Source organism: Eleutherodactylus coqui, chromosome 2 (assembly GCF_035609145.1).
Source record: "Eleutherodactylus coqui strain aEleCoq1 chromosome 2, aEleCoq1.hap1, whole genome shotgun sequence".
NCBI classification, from domain to species: Eukaryota; Metazoa; Chordata; class Amphibia; order Anura; family Eleutherodactylidae; genus Eleutherodactylus; species Eleutherodactylus coqui.
In genome coordinates, this window is record NC_089838.1 from 185,639,482 (window position 1) to 185,659,790 (window position 20,309).

Genomic DNA, 20,309 nt, shown 5'->3' on the forward strand with positions numbered 1-20,309 from the left:
TTTTTTCTTCCCATAGGCCCCCCGTTCGGCGCAGGACAACCCCAAAGGATGTGTTAAAAAAATAAAAAAAAAATTTTATTACTTACCCGAATCCCCGCTCTGCGACATCTTCCTTCTTCTTCCTTCACCAAGATGGCCGCCGGCATCTTCACCCACGATGCACCGCGGGTCTTCTCCCATGGTGCACCATGGGCTCTGTGCGGTCCATTGCCGATTCCAGCCTCCTGATTGGCTGGAATCGGCACACGTGACGGGGCGGAGCTACGAGGAGCAGCTCTCCAGCACGAGCGGCCCCATTCACCAGGAAGAAGACCGCACAGCGCAAGCACGTCTAAAAAAGCAAGAAGACATGAGAATTAGACGGATCCATGGCGACGGGGACGCTAGCAACGGAGCAGGTAAGTGAATAACTTCTGTATGGCTCATATTTAATGTACGATGCACATTACAAAGTGCATTAATATGGCCATACAGAAGTGCTGAACCCCACTTGCTGCCGCGAGACAACCCCTTTAAATAGATATAAAACGCTTCAGGTTTTTGCGTCCATAGACATGCATTGAAAGTGAAGACCTTCAGGTTCAATCCACTTGTCGATTTTACATCAGAATTTAAATGGATGCAAAAGCGCACGGTTTTGTTACTAGTTCAAAAAAATTGAACTGCCCATTTTTTTAACATTGCAGTCAATGGAAAACAATGTGTTTGCTTCAGTTTTCCATTTAGCTGAACAGCTATACGGAAACAAAAACCACTAATGTGAATGGGCCCTAACAGAGTTCGGTGCTGCTGATTGTTAGTTACTGCATATAATAAAATAGATTTGATAAAAATATATAATGTCTATTGAAAATACAAAATTTCACAAATAAATGAAGAAAAGAAATTATCGTGTCAAAGTTTCATCAGTTCCGAATGCAAGTGTAATCAGTAAACCCCAGCAGTGGGAGCAATATCAAATTATGTCAGTAGATGTCGATATACTGTCAGTTTTATATACAGCAAACTTGATGAGCCATAATTATAATGTAGCAAATGTGTATTTATAAACATAATAACACTTAGGCCCCCTGTCCACGGCAGTTTATTCGCCGGCCGACACTTTCCATAGCATTGCTATTGAAAGCATCGGCACCTGTCCACGAGCGGAGAATCTCTGCTTGCGGCAGGCAATTTGCAGTATGCTGCGGCACACAAACTGCAACAAAAATGACATGATAACTAAAGATGAGTGAAACTACTCGGCCACGCCCCTTTTTCGCCCGAGCGCTGCGATTTTCGAGTACTACTCGGGCGAAAAGATTCGGGGGGCGCCGTGGGTGAGTGGGGGGTTGCAGCGGGGAGTGGGGGGGGAGAGGGAGAGAGAGAGGGGTCCCCCCTGTTCCCTGCTGCTACCCCCCACTCCGCCATGCCTCCCCCCGCCCCCCCCAAATCTTTTCACCCGAGTACAGAAGTACTCGAAAATCGCGGTGCTCGATCGAGTAATTACTCGAAACGAGTATATTCGCTCATCTGTAATGATCACTTTATTCTATGGGTCAATGCGATTACTACAATACCAAACATTTTTTTTTGCTCTAGTACTTGCATTTTTTTTCAAACACATTTAATTTTTTTAAAATTATTTTCTGCTGCATATTCTGCTCGCAATAACGTTTTTATTTTTCCGTTGACGTAGTTGTGCGAGGGCTCATTTTTTGTGGGATGTCTTGTAGTTTACGTTAGTACCGATTCGGAATACATACGACTTTTTGATCGCTTTTTATTGCATTTTTTCTGGGAGACTGAAAAAGTGCATTTCTGGCATTACTTTAAAAAAAAATTTTACTCTGTGGGGTAAATAATGCACTACTTTGATAGATCGGACCTTTACGGACTATATTTTTAGATTTTGATATTATAGCTATGGCAAAAGGAGGGCGATTTAAACTTTTATTACTTTAGTTTTTTTTTGTTTTTTACAATAAAAAAACACAAAACTTTTTATTGATCTTATTTTTACTTTTTTTTTTTTTAAAGTCCCCCTGGGGGACCACAACTAGCGATGCTTTGATCGCTCCTGTAGTATGACGTAATGCTGTAGGATTGCAGTTATTGCCCACAGGTGTCAGCTGTAATAAACAGCTGACACCCGTGCTGTATGAAAAGAGGTTGCGCCATGATCTCTCTTCATAGATATCCCCGATGCTGCAGGACATAAATGTACGTTCTGGAACGGGAAGAGGTTAATCTGCAGGGTGCACAGCATAGAAAAAAAATTTAAAACGTGGCAAAAATAGCTAAATTTAGCCTATCTAACCATTCAAAAAACGGAATAGAAAGTGATCAAAATTCTGCACAGATCAATAAATAGTACTAATAAAAAGTACAACTCTTCACACACACACAAAAAAAAAAACCCTTACACAGCTCCATTGATAAAAAAAAAATTAAAATGCTAGGGGGTCTTTGAATGCAGCGATTAACCCCTTAATGATATTGCCTATTTTGGTGTTTAGGACCAAGCGATTTTTTGGTATTTTTCCATCTCCATTTTTTTATTTTTCCATCGACGTGGCCTTATAAGGGCTTGTTTTTTGCGTGGCGAACTGTAGTTTGTTATTGGTGCCACTTTTCGGTACATAGACTATATTGTAAAACTTTTATAATTTTTTTATGATAACAGGGAGAGAAAACGCATCAATTCTCCCATTGATTTTTTTTTTTTTACAGCGTTAATTATGCAGCATAAATGACACACTAAATTTTTTCCGCGGGTCGGTACGGTTACAACGATACCAAAATTCTTATATTTTTTTTAGGTTTTTACACTTTTTTGCAATAAAAAGCCTTTTTTTTGGAAATCTTTTTTTTTCTCTATAGCTGCATTCAAAGTCCTGTAACTTTTTTATGTTTCTATGTACGGAGCTCTATGAGGGCTTATTTTTTGAGAGACGAGCTGTAGTTTTTATTGGTACCTTTTTGGGGAATGTTTGGCTTTTTTGATCATTTTTATTGCATTTTTTGTGAGGCAAAATGCTAAAAATTAGCATTTTTCCTCTGTTTTTTAGCGTTTTTTTTTACGCTTTTTGTCGTACAAAATAAAAAGCGTGTTCAACTTTTTGTACACGGAGGCGGCAGCATCAACGGTGTAGAAATTGTAGAAAAAGGTTTTATTGCTCCATAAAATGGCGACGTTTCGACTTAATCTAAGTCTTTTTAGGCTTGAAAAAGACTTAGATTAAGTCGAAACGTCGCCATTTTATGGAGCAATAAAACCTTTTTCTACAATTTCTACACCGTTGATGCTGCCGCCTCCTTGGACACCATTGCATTTATTTGGGGTTGGGTTCATGACCCCACAGGTGGCTTGGCATACACAGATTGGAACCTCTGCACTTAAAGGGGTTGTCTCGCGAAAGCAAGTGGGGTTAAGCACTTCTGTATGGTCATATTAATGCACTTTGTAATATACATCGTGCATTAAATATGAGCCATACAGAAGTTATACACTTACCTTACCGGCGCTGGCGTCCCCGTTGCCATGGCTCCGTCTAACTTCAGCGTCTAATCGCCCGATTAGACGCGCTTGCGCAGAAGGGTCTTCTGCCTTCGGCTCGGTCCGGCAGCAGTGGTGTTCTGGCTCCGCCCCCTTCTGCGCGTGATCGTGTAGCTCCGCCCCATCACGTGTGCCGATTCCAGCCTCCTGATTGATGATGCCATAAAAAAAAAAAAAAGACAACTTGTCCCGCAAAAAACAAGCCCTCATATGGCCGTGTCAATGGAAAAATGAAAAAGCTATGGCTCTTGGAACACGACAGGAAAATTTGTTAAAATTAAATGATTGACCCATTTAAAAAAAACCTGCTCTGGTAGGTCTGACAGGGTGGTAAGAAATCCACCACTGAAGGGGTTAAAGGTGTAATTCGGTCTTTTGTTGACCTATCCGCAGAATAGGTCATCTAAAGTCGAACAGCAGGGGTCTGCCGCTTGGAATCCCTGTCGATGAGCTGATCCTCAGACCCACTGTCAGTGCGGCAAAGCTGAACGTAGTCATCGCTGGTCAGGGCCATAAGTGTAATAGCCAGCTTCACTTCCATTGAAATCAACAAGAGCAATGCCTCCTACTACACTACCAGCTCCTCACTGCAGTCAGAACTGGTAGGGTAACAGTCAAAATGGATTTCAATGGAAGTAAAAGCTATCTATTACACTTGTGGGCTTGATCATCAATGACTACATCCGGCCCCACCACAATGACAGTGGGCTGGAAAATTAGCTAATTGGCAGGGATTACGAGCAGTGGGATAGGTCATCTATAGTAAAAGCCAGAAAATAGCCCTTTAACCCCTTAGTGACCAAGCTTTTTTTCCTCCCACCCACCCCTTTAAAAAATGGTATTATGCAGACCACGGCAACCTTGGCTCACATTCCAAACGCGCATCATCCGGCGGTGCTCTAGGTGCGCCGAACGGCTGTGGAGAAAATCAAAGCTGCCCACAGATGTCCTCCACTTCAAATTCATGCTTAAAACATAACCTCGCCCTTCACCACACCAAACAAGTTTATTTCACCTCCCTTGTCACCTTACTATCCCACAACCCCAAAAGACTCTTCGAAACCTTCCACTGCCTCCTCAGCCCCAAAGAACAGGCCCGTGACGGAGCTGACTGCTGGAGATCTATCCGCCTATTTCAAAGAGAAAATCGACAACATCCGAAAAGAAATCTCCAAAAACAGGATTGACTAGCCCTGACCCCGGTCTCCTCTTACCCACTAATTTTCAATGTTAGAACCAATGACAGAGAAAGAAGTCTCCAGGTTGCTTTCCGCTGCTCACCCCATCACCTGCGCTAGTGACCCTCTCCAATCCGGTGGTCCCTTTCCCCAGCTCATCACCATCTGCAACTGCTCCCCGACCTCTGGCACCTTCCCCTCCTCATTCAAACACTCCAGCATATCCCCTCTGCTATAACAAACAACCCTTGACTCGACCGACACTGCCAACTACCGACCCTTCTCAAACCTTCCCTTCATCTCCAAATTACTAGAACGCCTGGTCTACTCTCATCTCACACGCTTTACCTCCAGTCCACTTTCCGCCCTGTACACTTGACTGAAACTGCCCTCACAAAAGTATCAAATGACCTGATGGCAGCCAAGTCAGGGGGCGACTACTCCCTACTAATCCTCCTTGATCTCTCCTCTGCATTTGACCACGGCCTCCTTCTTACTATGCGTCATTCCATCGGCCTAAAGGATACGGTTCTCTCCTGGTTCTCCTCCTACCTCTCTTTCAGCATTTCCTTTGCTGGCTCTACCTCCTCTCCACTTCCTCTCGCTGACAGGATCTCCCAGGGCTTGGTCCTTGGTCCCCTTCTCTTCTCTATCTACACAGCCCCAACTGGACAAACCAATCCGCAAATTCAGCCTCCAATACCATCTCTACACTGTTGATACCCAACTATACAACTCTTCCTGTGAAATATCACCAACTGTCTGTCTGCTGTCTCTAATAGTAGGTCCTCCTTTCTCTCAAACTTAACCTCTCTAAAACAGACCTTCCGCCTTCCAACCGACCTCCCCTTAACATCTCCATTCCAGTGTCTGGCACCATCATAATCCCCAGACAGCACGCCTGCTGCCTTGGGAAGGCAACTGCCATGCTCCATTTCTCAAATTGCTCTTGGGGTCATTAGACATTCTTTACAATATGTTCCAAGTAGCTGCACTTTAAGCTGCATTACAGTTAAAAAAAAAAAAAATTGTTTATATGGTGGTTAAATATTATACCAAAAAAAGCCCACAATATTTCATTTCACCACAGTCACATCTGCTGTTAGTACTTTGCTGCCTCATGTAGGAGTTCCACAATACGCTACATTGTTTTGTGATTGATATGTTATTCAATACATATCAAAAAGTCACCGATTCAGAAATTTTGCTTTGCGTCAAAAAACACAGTCTTTATGACGATCTTGTCAAATGCTACATGCCCAGTGAACTGCATATCTGGCGGTGAATCCCTGGTCTTAGCTAAAGTGCTAAAGGGGAAGGCAAGGAAAAAAGAAATCATACAGGGCTCAATTATCTGTCACTGCATGAGCGCTCATGGTGACAAGTTCTTCTCTACATAAATCTGGTAGTATTGGTACGCTCAAAGTGCCACGGAATACAGAAATATTTTGAACACAGCTGAAAATCTTCCCAGCATGTGCATAGAAAAAAAGGAAGGTTTTACATTCCGGCGGTCATAACTTTAACCCCTTAAGGACGCAACTCTTCCCCCCTCCCATCTAAAAATCATACATATTACTTTAGCTGCACATAGTATTTTTTTGGAAAACCATCAATTCAGTTTTGAATGCAGTTTTTGTGCCAAATTCAGAAATGGATCCAGCAGGAAGGAGAAGTGTTTTGCATCTACCATCCTTCTGGTCAAATTCTGGCCATGGCTTAAAAAAATAAATACTTTTTGCACAAAAACTGCAAAATGTTTTCCAAAAAAACGCTATGTGTGAAACCATCCCAAGGTCTCTTTAAAAGGGTTAAATGAGGTGTCAAAGTTTTCTAATGTGGTTCTGACTAGAGATGAGCGAGTATACTCGCTAAGGGCAATTGCTCGAGCGAGCATTGCCCTTAGCGAGTACCTGCCCGCTCGAGACAAAAGGTTCGGGTGCCGGCGCGGGGGATTGGTGAGTAGCGGCAGTCAGCAGGTGGGAGTGGGGGAGGAGAGAGGGAGAGAGAGATCTCCCCTCCGTTCCTCCCCGCTCTCCCCGGCAGCTCCCTTCCCGCCGCCGACACCCGAACCTTTTGTCTCGAGCGGGCAGGTACTCGCTAAGGGCAATGCTCACTCGAGCAATTGCCCCTAGCGAGTATGCTCGCTCATCACTAGTTCTGACACTTAATCAGCGGCAAAACACCATGGCTGAGCCCAAGCTCTGCCTTAGATTTGCATGCACTAGGATTTAGCCCCAATCGATGGGCAAATCTGTGTGCAACTGACCAAAGCCATTTCTGAGTCAAGAATTGACATGTCCATTCTTTTTTCCCTCCAAGCATGCAAAAGTTGGTTGGTGCATTCCCACAGATTTAGCGTTTCTTTAAACACATGCACTTGTGAATGGAGACATGTGAACTCCTCATATCTTGTGGCCCTCTTACATGGGATGACAGTCGGGTAAATAACTGCAGGAGTGCTGACGTAACCCCTAAGGTCATCAGCACTCATGCAGAGCGTTTATACTTAGACTTTAGGGGGGGATCGCGGGCTTCTCGCTCAGTGCTTCACCTTCTATGTGAAACGCTTAGCATTTACTCAGGACGAGAAGCCGCAATTTATTTTTTAGCTCACTGAAAAGTCAGCATAAAAACCTGCGAACGAATATTGCACCATTTCTGTGCATTTACACTGCAATATTTTCGCTCACATTCGTTTGAACAAATTTTGAGCAATAATCGTCCTGTGGAAATGGCCCATTACAGATTCTTGCAGACATTTGGTTTACATGACGGGTCTTCTTGAATATGCATTTTTGGTGAAAATGTATATTTTCATGCAATTTTTCCTTATAATTACTGTTTGATGCAAAGTTGCCTGAAAATGGTTATGTGTTTAAATTATTACGTTTTTTTTTAATTCACAGTATGCAGAGTGCCTTCAAAAAACGTTTAGAGTGTGGTAACATAGTAGCTGTTTGTGGTGTATATTTTTAACACATTTGTTGATAACAGCCAAATATTGCATGACCTCTGTTGCAGCCTCTAAGGTTTGGTTGATGTAGATTATTTTGGTGTATATGAAGTTTACATACTTTTCAAATTGCTTTTGTGTGTACATCTCTGCTTTAATATGAGGTTTAGGCACAAATGCATATTTAAATGCCTTTTTATGAATAAAAACAATGAATAAATAAAAATTGCATTTGTCACAAATTTACGTCAAGGTCAAGCCCGTCAAGACTATTGGAATGATTATGTTTGCTTTCAGAGAATATATAAGTTTTAGGGGTGCACTTATTTTTCAAAGTGCGTAATTACTGCAATTTATAGACTCTTACTTTTAAAGTTATCAGAGTTTAAAAAAAAAACCCAAAAAGCAGATTTTTGGCCTTTCCAGTTCTAATGATGTTGTGAAGAAATGTACATGTAGTCAGAGGCTTAGGTGGTGACTCTGCATAGATTGAGTGGTTATTTTTGGGAGCGATTGTGCATTTCATTTTCTTTTGGGATCACAATTTTAGCCACCAATATCAATGTTTAAGCATTTTTTATAAATGAAAAATTAGTATGGGATGCAAGATTGCATGAAGGTGCCTGTATGTGTAAAGTGTTGAGTGACATTTTGACAATGTGCCAGGTATCAACTTTCAGAAAGTATATAGGAGTATGGGGGTTAGTATGATTATTATTATTTTGTAGTTTAGGCTATGATTGTATATGTCAAAAGTCAAAAAAATTCCTGGCTACCAATATATATATGTGTTTTGTGGTGCTACTTTTAAAAAATAAAAACCCCTTTAGAAAAAAAAAATCCTTTCTGTCACCATTTTGGACAACCATGCCTTTATCAGTTTTCTGTTGATGGGTCTCTTTGAGGGCTTGTTTGCTGCAGAACAATCTGTAGTTTTTTATTGTAACCATTTAGGGGTATATCAGACGTTTTGATCCCTTTTTATTAAGTATATTATTTAGGAGATGAGGTGCCCGTGTAAATGGGCATTATTCCTTGGGTTGAAATCATATTTTATGGTGGCAAGAAATTTTTTTTTGAATGTTCCGTATAAGTATATAAAATAAGCAATATGGTGAAACAGGATTACCCTGGGAGAACTCCAGTTCAGCTTAGGAAAAACACTGCCTCCAAGGGAATTAATTGCCTCTTGTACTTTTATTGCAAATTCTGGAAACTCGGGTGCCTATGAAAAAGTTTGTATGAAAGACTTTGTTACATAACTTTCACATAATATCAGCAGAACATTCTCTCTTTAAAAATAAAATTAGTTCAAAGCCAACATTTATGCAAGAAAAGGACCAACCGTAAGTGTTGTTGTATTTTCATCGTCTGACCACTGAAAATAAAAAAAAAAAAAAAAAAAGAGATTTTGTTACATGTGTACACAGCAGACAATTTCCTAAACCAGCTAGCAATCAAAAGGTCTTCCGCAAATACCACAAAATGGAAAATCATTTTCATACCTGCGTCAGCGTTCCGGTACTCTTTTCGGCGAGCAGGAAAGGGGAATCCCTGTGGCTGAATGGCTCCATCTCAGGAAAGAACTGAACAGCGCTGAACAGACCCCATTGACCACAGTGGGGTCCGTCACAACCCTTTTCCTTCTGGTATTTAGCACTGGATTTGTGACAGGACCTCCGACTGGAGGTTCCATCACTGATGTGAAACCACCCTTATTTGTGCACAGTTTGGGATAATATTTTTGAATTTTAAGATATGGAAACCATTTGGACATGTCAAGACACATAAAACAGACTTTCATTATTTTCTATCAGAGGGGGAAAAAAATTGCATAACACTCACATGCTGATGTGATTTTCACGAGATTACGATTTTTTATTTCCCCCATTGAAACATGCGATTTTCATGTGCATGAAAATCACATGTACCGCAATGCATTTTTCTCAAAATTCTCAAAAAACGGGAATTTTTTTCTTACAGATAATTCCCTTTCTTGAAGGCATCATGACAGCATACATCTGGAGGTTGCTCACCTGCTGACCTGATGGGACAGGAAAAGGCAGAGCATAAAAGAAACCTCCCCTCCACCAAACACCAGTGCGTTCCAAATAACCACAGTGACAGAATACTTAACCAGAAGGTGTGTTTTTATTGACATCACACACCTCAGACAAAGAAACATAAGCATACACATTACCTCATGTGTTGGACAAAACAAGGGTAACCATGTCGGTAGGGGGGGGGGGGGGGGGGAAAGCCCGTATGCTGTCATGATGCCTTCAAGAAAGGGAATTATCGGTAAGAAAAAATTCCCGTTTTCCCTTCGACATCATGACAGCATGCATCTGGAGGAATACCAAATAACTGGCATGGGCTTTTTTAGGGAGGGATTACCGCTTGGAGCACCTTCCTACCGAAGGTTGCGTCCTGACTACATTTAAAGTCCAGCCTGTAGTGTTTAATAAAAGTATGGCTAGAAGTCCACGTGGCTGCGTTACAAATCTGCTCGATTGACGCGTGCGCTCTTTCTGCCCAAGAAGATGCCACCGCTCTCGTCGAGTGGGCCTTCAATCCATCTGGAGGAGGGATGCTCTTGGCCTTGTAAGCCTCCTGGACAGCTCTCCTGAGCCACCGGGCGATCGCATCTTTAGAAGCGGCCCTTCCTTTGGCCTGCCCCTGAAATTGAACGAAAAGTTTATCAGTCTTTCTGAAACTTTCCGTTGCCTCAAGGTACACTAGTACAGCTCTTTTGACATCTAGATTATGGAGCTTCTGCTCCTTTTCGTTTTTGAAATCTTGGCAGAAGGCTGGAATGACTATTGGCTGGCCTCTGTGGAAATCTGACAAGACTTTAGGCTGAAAGGACGGGTCTAAAGAAAATACTATTTTGTCTGGGTGAATAGTCATATATGGGGCCCTTCGTGAGAGGGCCTGGATTTCATAGTGGAAATTACGTTAGGAGAAAGACCCTTCCCCAAGAATTTTACCCGTTCAAGATCCAGGCCGTAAGCCTGAACTTGTGAACTTCCGGGTAAAGAAGAGGGCCCTGCAGCAATAGGTCCGGTCTTGGTGGAAGGTGGAAAGGCTCTCCTACTGACAGAGATCTCAGGAGGGGAAACCAAGGTCTTTTGGGCCAATAAGGTGCTACCAGAATTACTGACAGGCTTGACCGCAGTAATTTCCTTAGTAGGAGCGGAATTAATGGTAAAGGGGGAAAAGTGTACGCCAAGTCCCAAACCCAGGGGTGAGAGAGAGCGTCCGTGCCCAAGGCCTGTTTCTCCGCGCCTCGGGAAAAGAAAAGCCGGCACTTGGTATTTGCGCTTGACGCAAATAGGTCTATTTCTGGTACCCCCCATTTCGTCACAAGCAGGCTGAACACCTCGGGATGGAGTTCCCACTCTCCTGGGTCCACTTTCTTCCTGCTTAGAAAGTCTGCGGCTGAATTCTCGGCTCCTTTTATGTGAAAGGCCGACAGTGACTTGGTTGTGAGTCCCGCCCACTGAAGGATCCTTCCCGCCAACCGCTGCAGTAGAGGATTCCTGGTGGTACCCTGGTGGCGAATGAGTGACACTGTCGTCATATTATCTGAAAAGATCCTCACATGCTTCATCCCTAAGAGCGATTGCAGGCTACGTAGGGATTTCCACACCGCATTAAGTTCTCTAAAGTTAGACGAACCAGATCTCTCATGAGCGTCCCAAGTACCCTGTATATGACCGCCTTCAAAGTGGGCCCCCCACCCTTTGGCGCTGGCATCTGTTGTGATTATTATTGCAGGGTCCAAGTTCCATTCGGATGCCCGTGACAGGTTGTCCGATGACAACCACCAGCGGAGTGAAGATCTGGCTTTAGCAGAAATAGAGATTGTCTGGTCGAGTGAGGACTGTAACTTGTCCCAATTCTGAAGGATTAGTGACTGGAGACCGCGACTATGGAACTGGGCCCAGGGAACCACACCAATACACGAAGTCATTAGCCCCAGGATCCGCATTGCATCTCTTACTGTTACTCTAGATTTTTTATAGAGAGTGGAACATTCCTCTAAAATAAGCTGTTTCCTTTGAGGAGGAAGGGACGAATTTTGGAGACTGGAATCCAGAATGACTCCCAGGAATTTTTTCCTGGTTTCTGGTTCCATGTTGGATTTTAGATCATTAATAATCCAACCCAGGTCCTTAAACAGTTGAAGCGTGGAACCCAAGTGTGACCTCAGAATAGTCGGGGAATCTGCCACCAACAGGAAGTCGTCCAAGTAGGGGACGATGATAATCCCACGATTGCGCAAAAAGGCAACCATTTCTATCACCACCTTGGAAAAAATCCGCGGAGCAGAGGAAATTCCAAATGGGAGGCAAATAAACTGAAAGTGACAGATTTCCCCTTCCATTCTCAGCGCAAACCTCAGGAACTTTTGCGAGTTGGCGTAAATAGGGATGTGAAAGTAAGCATCCTTTAGGTCAATTGTAGCCATTACATTATCCCTGTCAATTAGGGGAGTTGCAGTTCTGATAGTCTCCATTTTAAATTTCCTATACTCAATGAATTTATTCAGTTCTTTGAGGTTAATTATTGTGCGGTGGGAGCCATCTGGCTTGGGAACCAGAAAAAGGGGGGAATAAAATCCCTTACCCTGTTCCTTCTTGGGGACGGGGATAACCGCACCAAGATCCAGCAGGTTCTGTACACCTCTCAACAGAGCCTGCTCTAGGGCTGGAGACTGGATTGAGGTTACAATAAATCTGTCAGGGGGGCGAGATTCTAGTTTGATCTTGTACCCCTCCGCCACCAGGTGTAGCACCCACTCGTTAGTCGTTATGTTACGCCAACTAGTGGCAAAACGAGCCAGTCTACCGCCCACGAAGATGCGGGCTGAGGGACAACAATAAGAGTCTTACCCCTTCCACCCTTCGGATAAGACCATCTTCCGGTCTTCCCTTTCCCAGCGTATGTAGACGAGGGACGTGGAGTGAAGGGTCTTTTGGGCGGTCTGATGGCTGGCAGTCCCTGGTTCTTGTCAGCTGCTTTTTCCAGCAGGCGATCCAGGTCCAGTCCAAAAATGCGTGCGCCCCGAAAGGGTAGGGTACACAGCTTGTTTTTGGATGTTAAGTCCCCCGACCACTCCTTTACCCAGACTGCCCTTCTGGCGGTGTTGGATAGGGCTGCCATGCGAGCTCCAAAGCGGACCGTTTCCATAGAGGCATCCGCCAGAAACCCCGTTGCCATCTGTAGCAGAGGGATGCCGCTCGCAAACTCTTCCCTGGAGGCTTTTTGGTCAACTAGGGACGCGAGCTGATCCAGCTAGACCGCCATGGAGCGAGCCACAGAAGTGGCTGCGATATTGGATTTTATAATAAGGCTGGATGTGGACCAGGCCTTACGCATGGTCATGTCCACTTTATTGTCCAAGGAGTCCTTTAAGTGGGACGTATCTTCAAACGGTAATCCAGACTTCCTGGACACCATAGCGATAGCCGCATCTACTTTCGGCATTTCGTCCAGAAACGCCACCTCGTTTCCCGCAAATAAAAGGCGCTCCTTGAACTCCCTAGGGATTAGCGGAGCCTGATCCACACAATCCCACTCGTTCAGGATTAGTTGTTTGAGTGTGGCATTTACAGGAAACGAAGATTTCCGTTGTGGAAGCAATCCCACAAACATATCGTCTTGCGCTGTGCGGGGTTGCTGCACATCTTCCTCCACCTGCATGGTTCTATGTACAGCTTTTAAAAGTTGATCCATGTCAGCGGTGGAAAAAAGGTACTTTTTCTCCTCCTGCAACACTTCCCCAAGATTATCATACTCCAAATCTTCCGCCATGTCAGAGTCGGACTCTGACACAGCCGGAGCAGACCTTCGTGTAACCCCTGAGGGCCCAGGTTGGAGGTCCGAGAGGGAGGACTGAACTTCTTCCCGGACAACCGACCGAATTTCGGACATAAGGGAAGATTTTTCCTCCTGCAGAACTTTTGCAGAGCAAATGGCACATAATGTTTTGGTGTAGTTGTCGTCGAGTTTGGCCAAGCACACTGGACACTTTTTCCTCCTCCTCCTAGCCTCCCTAGGTTTTCGAGTATCCCTGTCCTAAAATGACAAGGGAGAACTCTGTTAGTCAGGAAGTGTATGTAGTGCAGGTGTCTGTAGGTTGGCCCACTGGACCACTTACAGTTTGGAGATTCTCTGGGTCCTCTCTGGCCGACATCCTGCGCTTGTGGGATCAACTCCTGTACTTAGGATCGATTCCTGGCGCGAAGAAAAAACCAGCCACTTCCCTGGTGCAGAGGAGCTTTAAAAATTGAATCCGGCGCCAGCCCACGCCCACTTTCCGCTAGGCCACGCCCCCTTGCGGAGCGTCTGACGTCACTGCGTCACTCCCGGCGCTCTGCCAAGGCCACACCCCCTTGAGGAATGCTGCTGCTCGGCCCTGGACCCAGAGATGGCGGCCGCTGCCTAAATGACGGCCGCAGTGGTGCCGGAAAGCTCGTACTTGGACCCAGGCCCACGCAGTCCCCGGTTAGCTCCCAGATGAGGTACTTCCCACTGGGGCAACCGGGGCTGCCAGGAGAGATGCCGCCGCTCACCAGTAAGCCCTGGAACCTCCGGCATGGGACAGCATCGCTGCAGCTCTGCCGCTGCTGTCCTGAAGGGACAGGAAAAGCACTGGTGTTTGGTGGAGGGGAGGTGCCTTTTATGCTCTGCCTTTTCCTGTCCCATCAGGTCAGCAGGTGAGCAACCTCCAGGTGTATGCTGTCATGATGTCAAAGGGAAAAATGCATTGCACTCGCATAGAAAAATCACTGGTTTGCAAATGCGATATCGCTCCGAGTATCTCACACCAATATTACACTTGCCCATGTGCATGTAGCCTAACTTATAGGTGCATTAGGCTTGTTTGCAAATTAAGGCTGAGTTCTGAATAGCGTTCTTATATTTGTCATTAACAGATCCATTTTTTTTCTCCCCCCAAAAAAACTGACATTCATCAGATGCAAATGGATCTATGAGAAAAACGGATAGTTACATTTAGTTTGCATCAGCTACACATCTGTTATAATCAGTTTTTAACCGATTTGTTTGTTTGAAATGTAGCTCTGCTTTACAACTACACAGTTGTGTTAAACAGAAGAGAAATTGAATAGTTCCTGTTTGTGTCCCATGAAGTATGTGACAAAAAAACCACAGAAAGCTCCATTCTGAGCACTGATGTGCACCCAGCCTACGGAAGTGTCATAAAATAAAGAAATTCTATACATAGAAACAGTGTACCACTTTATAATATACACCCGCCCTAATTCTGCCTCTTTTCACTGACGGGATAAAGGGCTTGTAGGAGAGGATACTGGTGAAGTATAACACCAAAATCCATCGAACAGTGTATAAACACCCTACCTGCACCTCTTCTTCCTCATCACTGTTGAGGTCCGGCTGGGAACATCCTACAGAATCTTGCCTGTACAAGAAAAAGGGGGAAAAAAATGTAAAATTACTCAAAACATTTTATACAGACAGGTAGGAACTATTAGAGGTTGATCCAAGGATTAGTCTGATTGCCAGTAGGGAGTCGAGAAGGAATTTTTTCCCCCAATAGGGCTAATTGGCTCCTGCCTCTTGGGTTTTTGCCTTCCTCTGGATCAACAAGGAGGTTAAAAAGGCTGAACTAGATGGACATTGTCTTCATTCGGCCTTACATACTATGTTACTATGTATTTTTGAAGTGGCAAAAAATAAACTGCTCTTAGAGCCTAAAAGCTGATTTAGGCGACGATTTTCGGTAAAATAAAAAAAAATAATAAATCACTCAAAGCCGTCTTTTGAGCAATAATCGTTGTGTCTAACTGCACTGACATCGTGTAGTTTTTGTTAAGGAAATCGCTGATCGTTTTCCTTCAGTGGAATACAGCTGATACTAATGTTGCAGCTGTGTTCTGCATACCCCACATGGAGCGCACAGCTGTATACCAGCTGAGCGCTCCGTGAACAGCCGGGGTATGAAGAATACAGCGGTCCAACTGTGTTCTGCATACCCCGCTCGGACTGCTCAGCTGTATAACAGCCGGGCGCTCCAAGCAGAAAACAGCTGGGTGCAGAAGACAAGCGGCCCCACTTGTTTTCTGCATACCCTGCTCGGAGCGCAAAGTGATCACTCAACATTTGATCACCTTGCCCTGTAAATGTACACAATGATTATAGCTCAAAAGTCGCTCAAAAGACATCTTTTGAGCGATAATCATGGTGTCTAAACCAGACTTAAAGTAGCAAAGAAGTTGTAAGTATTGCTCTGTTGGAACAGTAACACTGCAAACTGATATTTTATTATATTCTGTGTATGTTTTACAGCAGCATTCCAAAGGCAACGACAACAGGGATAGGACAGCATTAAAGGGACCCTCTCATTTGGGCCAAAATTCTGCCCCAGAACTGGAAGGAGAGGGGGTTAAAGGACCTTTATACAGCATGACTGTTGGGTGCATAAGTGTGTACTAGCCGTGCATTCTGCGGGAAAGCTTGAGTTTAAAAAAAACAAAACTCCATTGTGCATGTGCGATGGTGCAGTAAAGAAGAGAGAAGACTTGGACAGGTAAGTAGAAGTCCCGCAGTGTCTTCTGCCATGCGGAATCCTATTCAGCCATGGACATGAGGCCTTAGATACATTAACTCAGCTCTACTGTAACTCCAAAGAACGCAGTTACCTCCAGTGATCACAGGTGATGTGCATTTTCAAATGTAATTGCCTACTTTCATTTTTCTTCTGCATCTTGGTTCTCTGCACACTCTCCCTATCCTGCTGCTAACCCAAGGCCTTTTAGTGCTGCCCCATAAAACTAGGGACCCTCCTATGGCCCCACAAGAAAAGAGTGCCCCTCCAAGTAACACTGCTCCTCTCTGTGGACCCACATAAGTACAGTATCCCCATTTTGGGGCCCCACTTAGGTAATAGTACTTCTGTTTGTGGTCCTACGTATGGAATAATGACTCCCTTCTGAGAATCCAGTTAGATAATAGTGTTCTCTTATGTGGCCTTACATAAGTACATTATCTCTTTTCTGTGGCCCCACTTAAATGAAAATGTCCCCTTAAGTAGCCATACGTATGTAGTAGTGTCTCATCCTCTTTGTGGCCCTACTTATGTAATAGTGACCCCCCCCTCCCCCCCATGGTTTCACTTATGTAATAGTGTCATTTCCCCGTGGCTCCACTTAAGTATAACCCCCGAACTAGGGCAGTAGTAGGGTGCACTCACTCTGCTGCTGGATGCCACACTGGGTACTTGTGAGTTATGGGTCACCACTTTTAAAATATATACCATTCAACGCCATCTTGCAGGCTATTGCCGTGTTTATACCACCTGAATATTATAAATATTTATGTTTTGGGGAAATAAAAAGAGACAGATACTCATGGCGCATTGTATAGCCATCTCTGGTTCCCTCCATATCAGGAAGTCCAGGAGGTCCCTTAACCCCTGTTTAGATGTAGGCTGTCTATGCATGCGACTCTCTCCAATGTATTTTAGGGGACTAGTGAAGCGCTCGGGGATAACCACAACACCCATAATCCACAATGGAGAGCGGCACATGCATGGACTCCTCCACTTTGTGGTGCTGATTTGAGAATAAGGGAATCCCCATCTTCCTGATAAGTGGGTGGAGGGGGGTGCTGGAAGTAATAGCTGTACATAGCAGACATTTTACAGTACATACGTTTGATATGCCATAAATGTCTCAGATCGTTATATCCCTTTAAGCTTTATTGCGGCCCCTGGAAATGGTTCAATGTGACAAACCAGAAAAGGTTGTGTGCCTTCGCATTAGATTAATATGCAATAAACTTTACCTTCCAGAAACCACCAGGGTCCCATCATCCAGCAAATAGTCCTTTACATTTTCTGGGAGAGGTATAACAACACTAAAAAAGACAGATTATATATTAGTTCAAGATGGCAAAAGTAGCACATGGTAACAACAACCACTTCCAGGTAAGAGACTTGCTTCATCCGTGTTCACTAATGGGTGAGCCTTCTAATTAGGAGCTTTGTTCGTAGCACATAAAACAATAGAGGATGAGAACTAAAACCAGCATCCCGACATTCCAGTCCCCATTATATTCTGCACTGGAAGTCAGCCCAGCAGGCACCAACCACTGGAGCAGATCCTCCGAGACCATCTGATCTCTGTTCTCAGACTATGATGAGATACAGTCCAGGGACCAAACACCGTCATTTCTGTTCTTAACAAGGGGATTTGTATAGAAATTTATCGAAAACAGAATAGAAGTGAACGACACATTTACTACATATCATGCAAGAACAGCACAATTAGGACATGTTCACATCTGCCTCAGGGCTTCACATCTCTCTTTTCCATTTTTGGAGCAGAGAAACAGATTTAAAATGGAAATTACCATTTCTATTTTTTCCCCCATTGATTTCAATGGGCTTTCAGGAAAACTAAAAGCTTTCAGTTTGTTTCTGTTTCTTTAAACCCTTAGTGACCACCCCATTGCCTTTTTACGTCCTGGCTTTGTGGTCTTTAATTCTTAGGGACGTAATAACATTTTCGCCCTGAGGATTAAAGCCGCTGGGCCTGTGGACGTGACAGCTCCATGCTGTCGGAGGTAGCAGAGAGCATGGAGTGACCCCCGGTCATGCCATCACCGTTATCCAATGGATAACAGCAACCACGTAAAAGTGTAAAAAAAAAAGTTAAATAACATTAAAGATCAGCTTCCCTCATGGATCGGATCCATTAGGGGAGCTGAAAGTACTTACCCCCATTTTCCGCGCTGACCCACAACATTCTGGTCCTTCCAGGACCTGACGTCGCCTTCTGCATGTGCACAGAAGGGCTCGCGGCCCGGGAGATTTAAAATCTCTCTGCTCCCGGCTAGTATGAGCAGGTGGGAGCAGAGAGATATCACCAGGGACCGCTGTATGGGGTTCCCAGTCACATGATCGCCGTTATCCAATGGAACTGATTGTGGAGCAAGAACAGCATACATCAAAATATTCAATGCACAACATAAATGCAATCCAAGACTAAATAAGTGAAATAAAGGATTATCCTGACTACAATGTAATGGAAATGAATGAAAATGTAGCCAAACTTAAAAGCACCATAATGGATATAGAAAAAAAAAAATCAGGTTTGCTAGAGACCAGAGGGATTATACCAATAATCAGGTCTATAATTGGAAGACTAATCTCTGATACAACAAACCAAAATCAAGTGTAGAAAAGGAAGAGATAATAACAACTCAAACACAAAAGTTACTTTTTCTTCATTGGCATTGGAAGTATCAGAATTCACTGCGGACACATCAAGGATTGAGCGGTCCAGCTCAGAGGAGAATATTACTTATCAAAGCAGACATAAGAGATCTCCAAAAGACGATGACATCATTGAACGGCTGCGATTGGTTCATTGAGCGCCGCATCAGCCAATCAGAGCATCAGCTTGCTGGAGGTGGGGTATTCAAGTCCTGCTACCAGGAAGAACTGCTCTGTCGGCATGCAGGAGCAGCAGCGCAGCGCGAGGGACCCGAACACCGTCTACTAGGTAAGTATTGTTTGTTTTAATCATGTAGTGTAGCTAGGGCTTATTTTCAGTGGAGGTCTTATATTTTGACAGGTTACACGGTTTCCTATGGAATTGGCGCACACCAATATGGCAGCCGCGGACTCCCCACAAGGTCACTGTCACACGCGCTTTTTATTGCGATTACTGCGGGTTTTGAACGGCACTCTAAATCGCAGCACAATGTTCCCATGTATTTTAATGGGGCCTTGCAGACATGAGCTTGAACGTTTGAACGCTGTCTGCTCTACTTTGGCGCGTTTGCATGCACTTCATCACCTATCAGAATGATGGGTGCGTTAAAAACGCTGTAGAGCGCAGTAACCTGCGTACAAAAATGACGATTAAAACTACAGTAAAACGCCATGATGAACAGCGTGTGTGGGAGCGGCCTGAGGACAAGGACTTGGAGTTCTTCGTGTCCATAACATCCTATGTGAAGGCCGTATTGCAGTGTATTATTACAGACTGCAGTACCGGCTCCCTGGTGCTGCAGTGAGACGAGCAGCAGTGCGGTTCTAGGCTTGTTCTACTCTTCCTCGGTCACCAGTCTGAGCCACACAGTGCCTATAGGGGGCGCTGCACGCTAGCGGTCTCACCTCCTGATGCTGCGTCCTTTGAACCTGGGATACCACACTGAGAACTGACAGTTCACTACTTGCTCCTTCTTCATGCTGAAAGCAACAGGACAGGAAGTGTCCCAGCTCAATTATCTTCCGGGGAAACCTATACCGAACAACACCGGTCCGCCCGTCACTCATGTGCATTAGGAGACACGGGGCTCTTATGAGGCATTGGGGAGCCGCTCAGTGACGGACTCTATGTGCCGCCATACACATGGGGCTGCGGGCTGGAGTATCACCACAGTATCGTACAAGCCAACGGCGCGCACAGCGTTAAGGCTCACGTGACTGCTGCGCCTCACGCCTCGTTCTGACTACATTGTGTTGTTGCCGGCAGGACAGTGAGCTGGTGAGAGGCGTGGAGCGCACGGGTGGACTGCTGCTGCTGCACAACGGGCTACTTTGTGTGCAGGTAGGTCAGGACGTCGTGTTGTGACTGGG

At 44.6% G+C, this 20,309-nt stretch overlaps 1 protein-coding gene and 1 long non-coding RNA gene across 2 annotated transcripts in view; one reads left to right on the forward strand and one right to left on the reverse strand.

The window, feature by feature from the left end:
- CDC123 (cell division cycle 123) overlaps positions 1–20,079 on the reverse strand; it is an 81,428-nt gene extending 61,349 nt beyond the window's left edge. Inside the window, exons 1-5 of the mRNA XM_066592061.1 lie at positions 19,845–20,079; positions 17,507–17,578; positions 15,062–15,122; positions 9,018–9,050; positions 8,802–8,897 (exon numbers count right to left, since the gene is read on the reverse strand). Of these exons, the coding sequence (XP_066448158.1) occupies positions 8,802–8,897; positions 9,018–9,050; positions 15,062–15,122; positions 17,507–17,578; positions 19,845–19,918 (336 nt within the window). The 5' untranslated portion in view covers positions 19,919–20,079. The remainder of the gene's footprint in view (positions 1–8,801; positions 8,898–9,017; positions 9,051–15,061; positions 15,123–17,506; positions 17,579–19,844) is intronic.
- LOC136612021 (uncharacterized) overlaps positions 1–20,309 on the forward strand; it is a 516,282-nt gene that overhangs the window by 476,486 nt on the left and 19,487 nt on the right. The gene's annotated exons all lie outside the window — the stretch shown is intronic.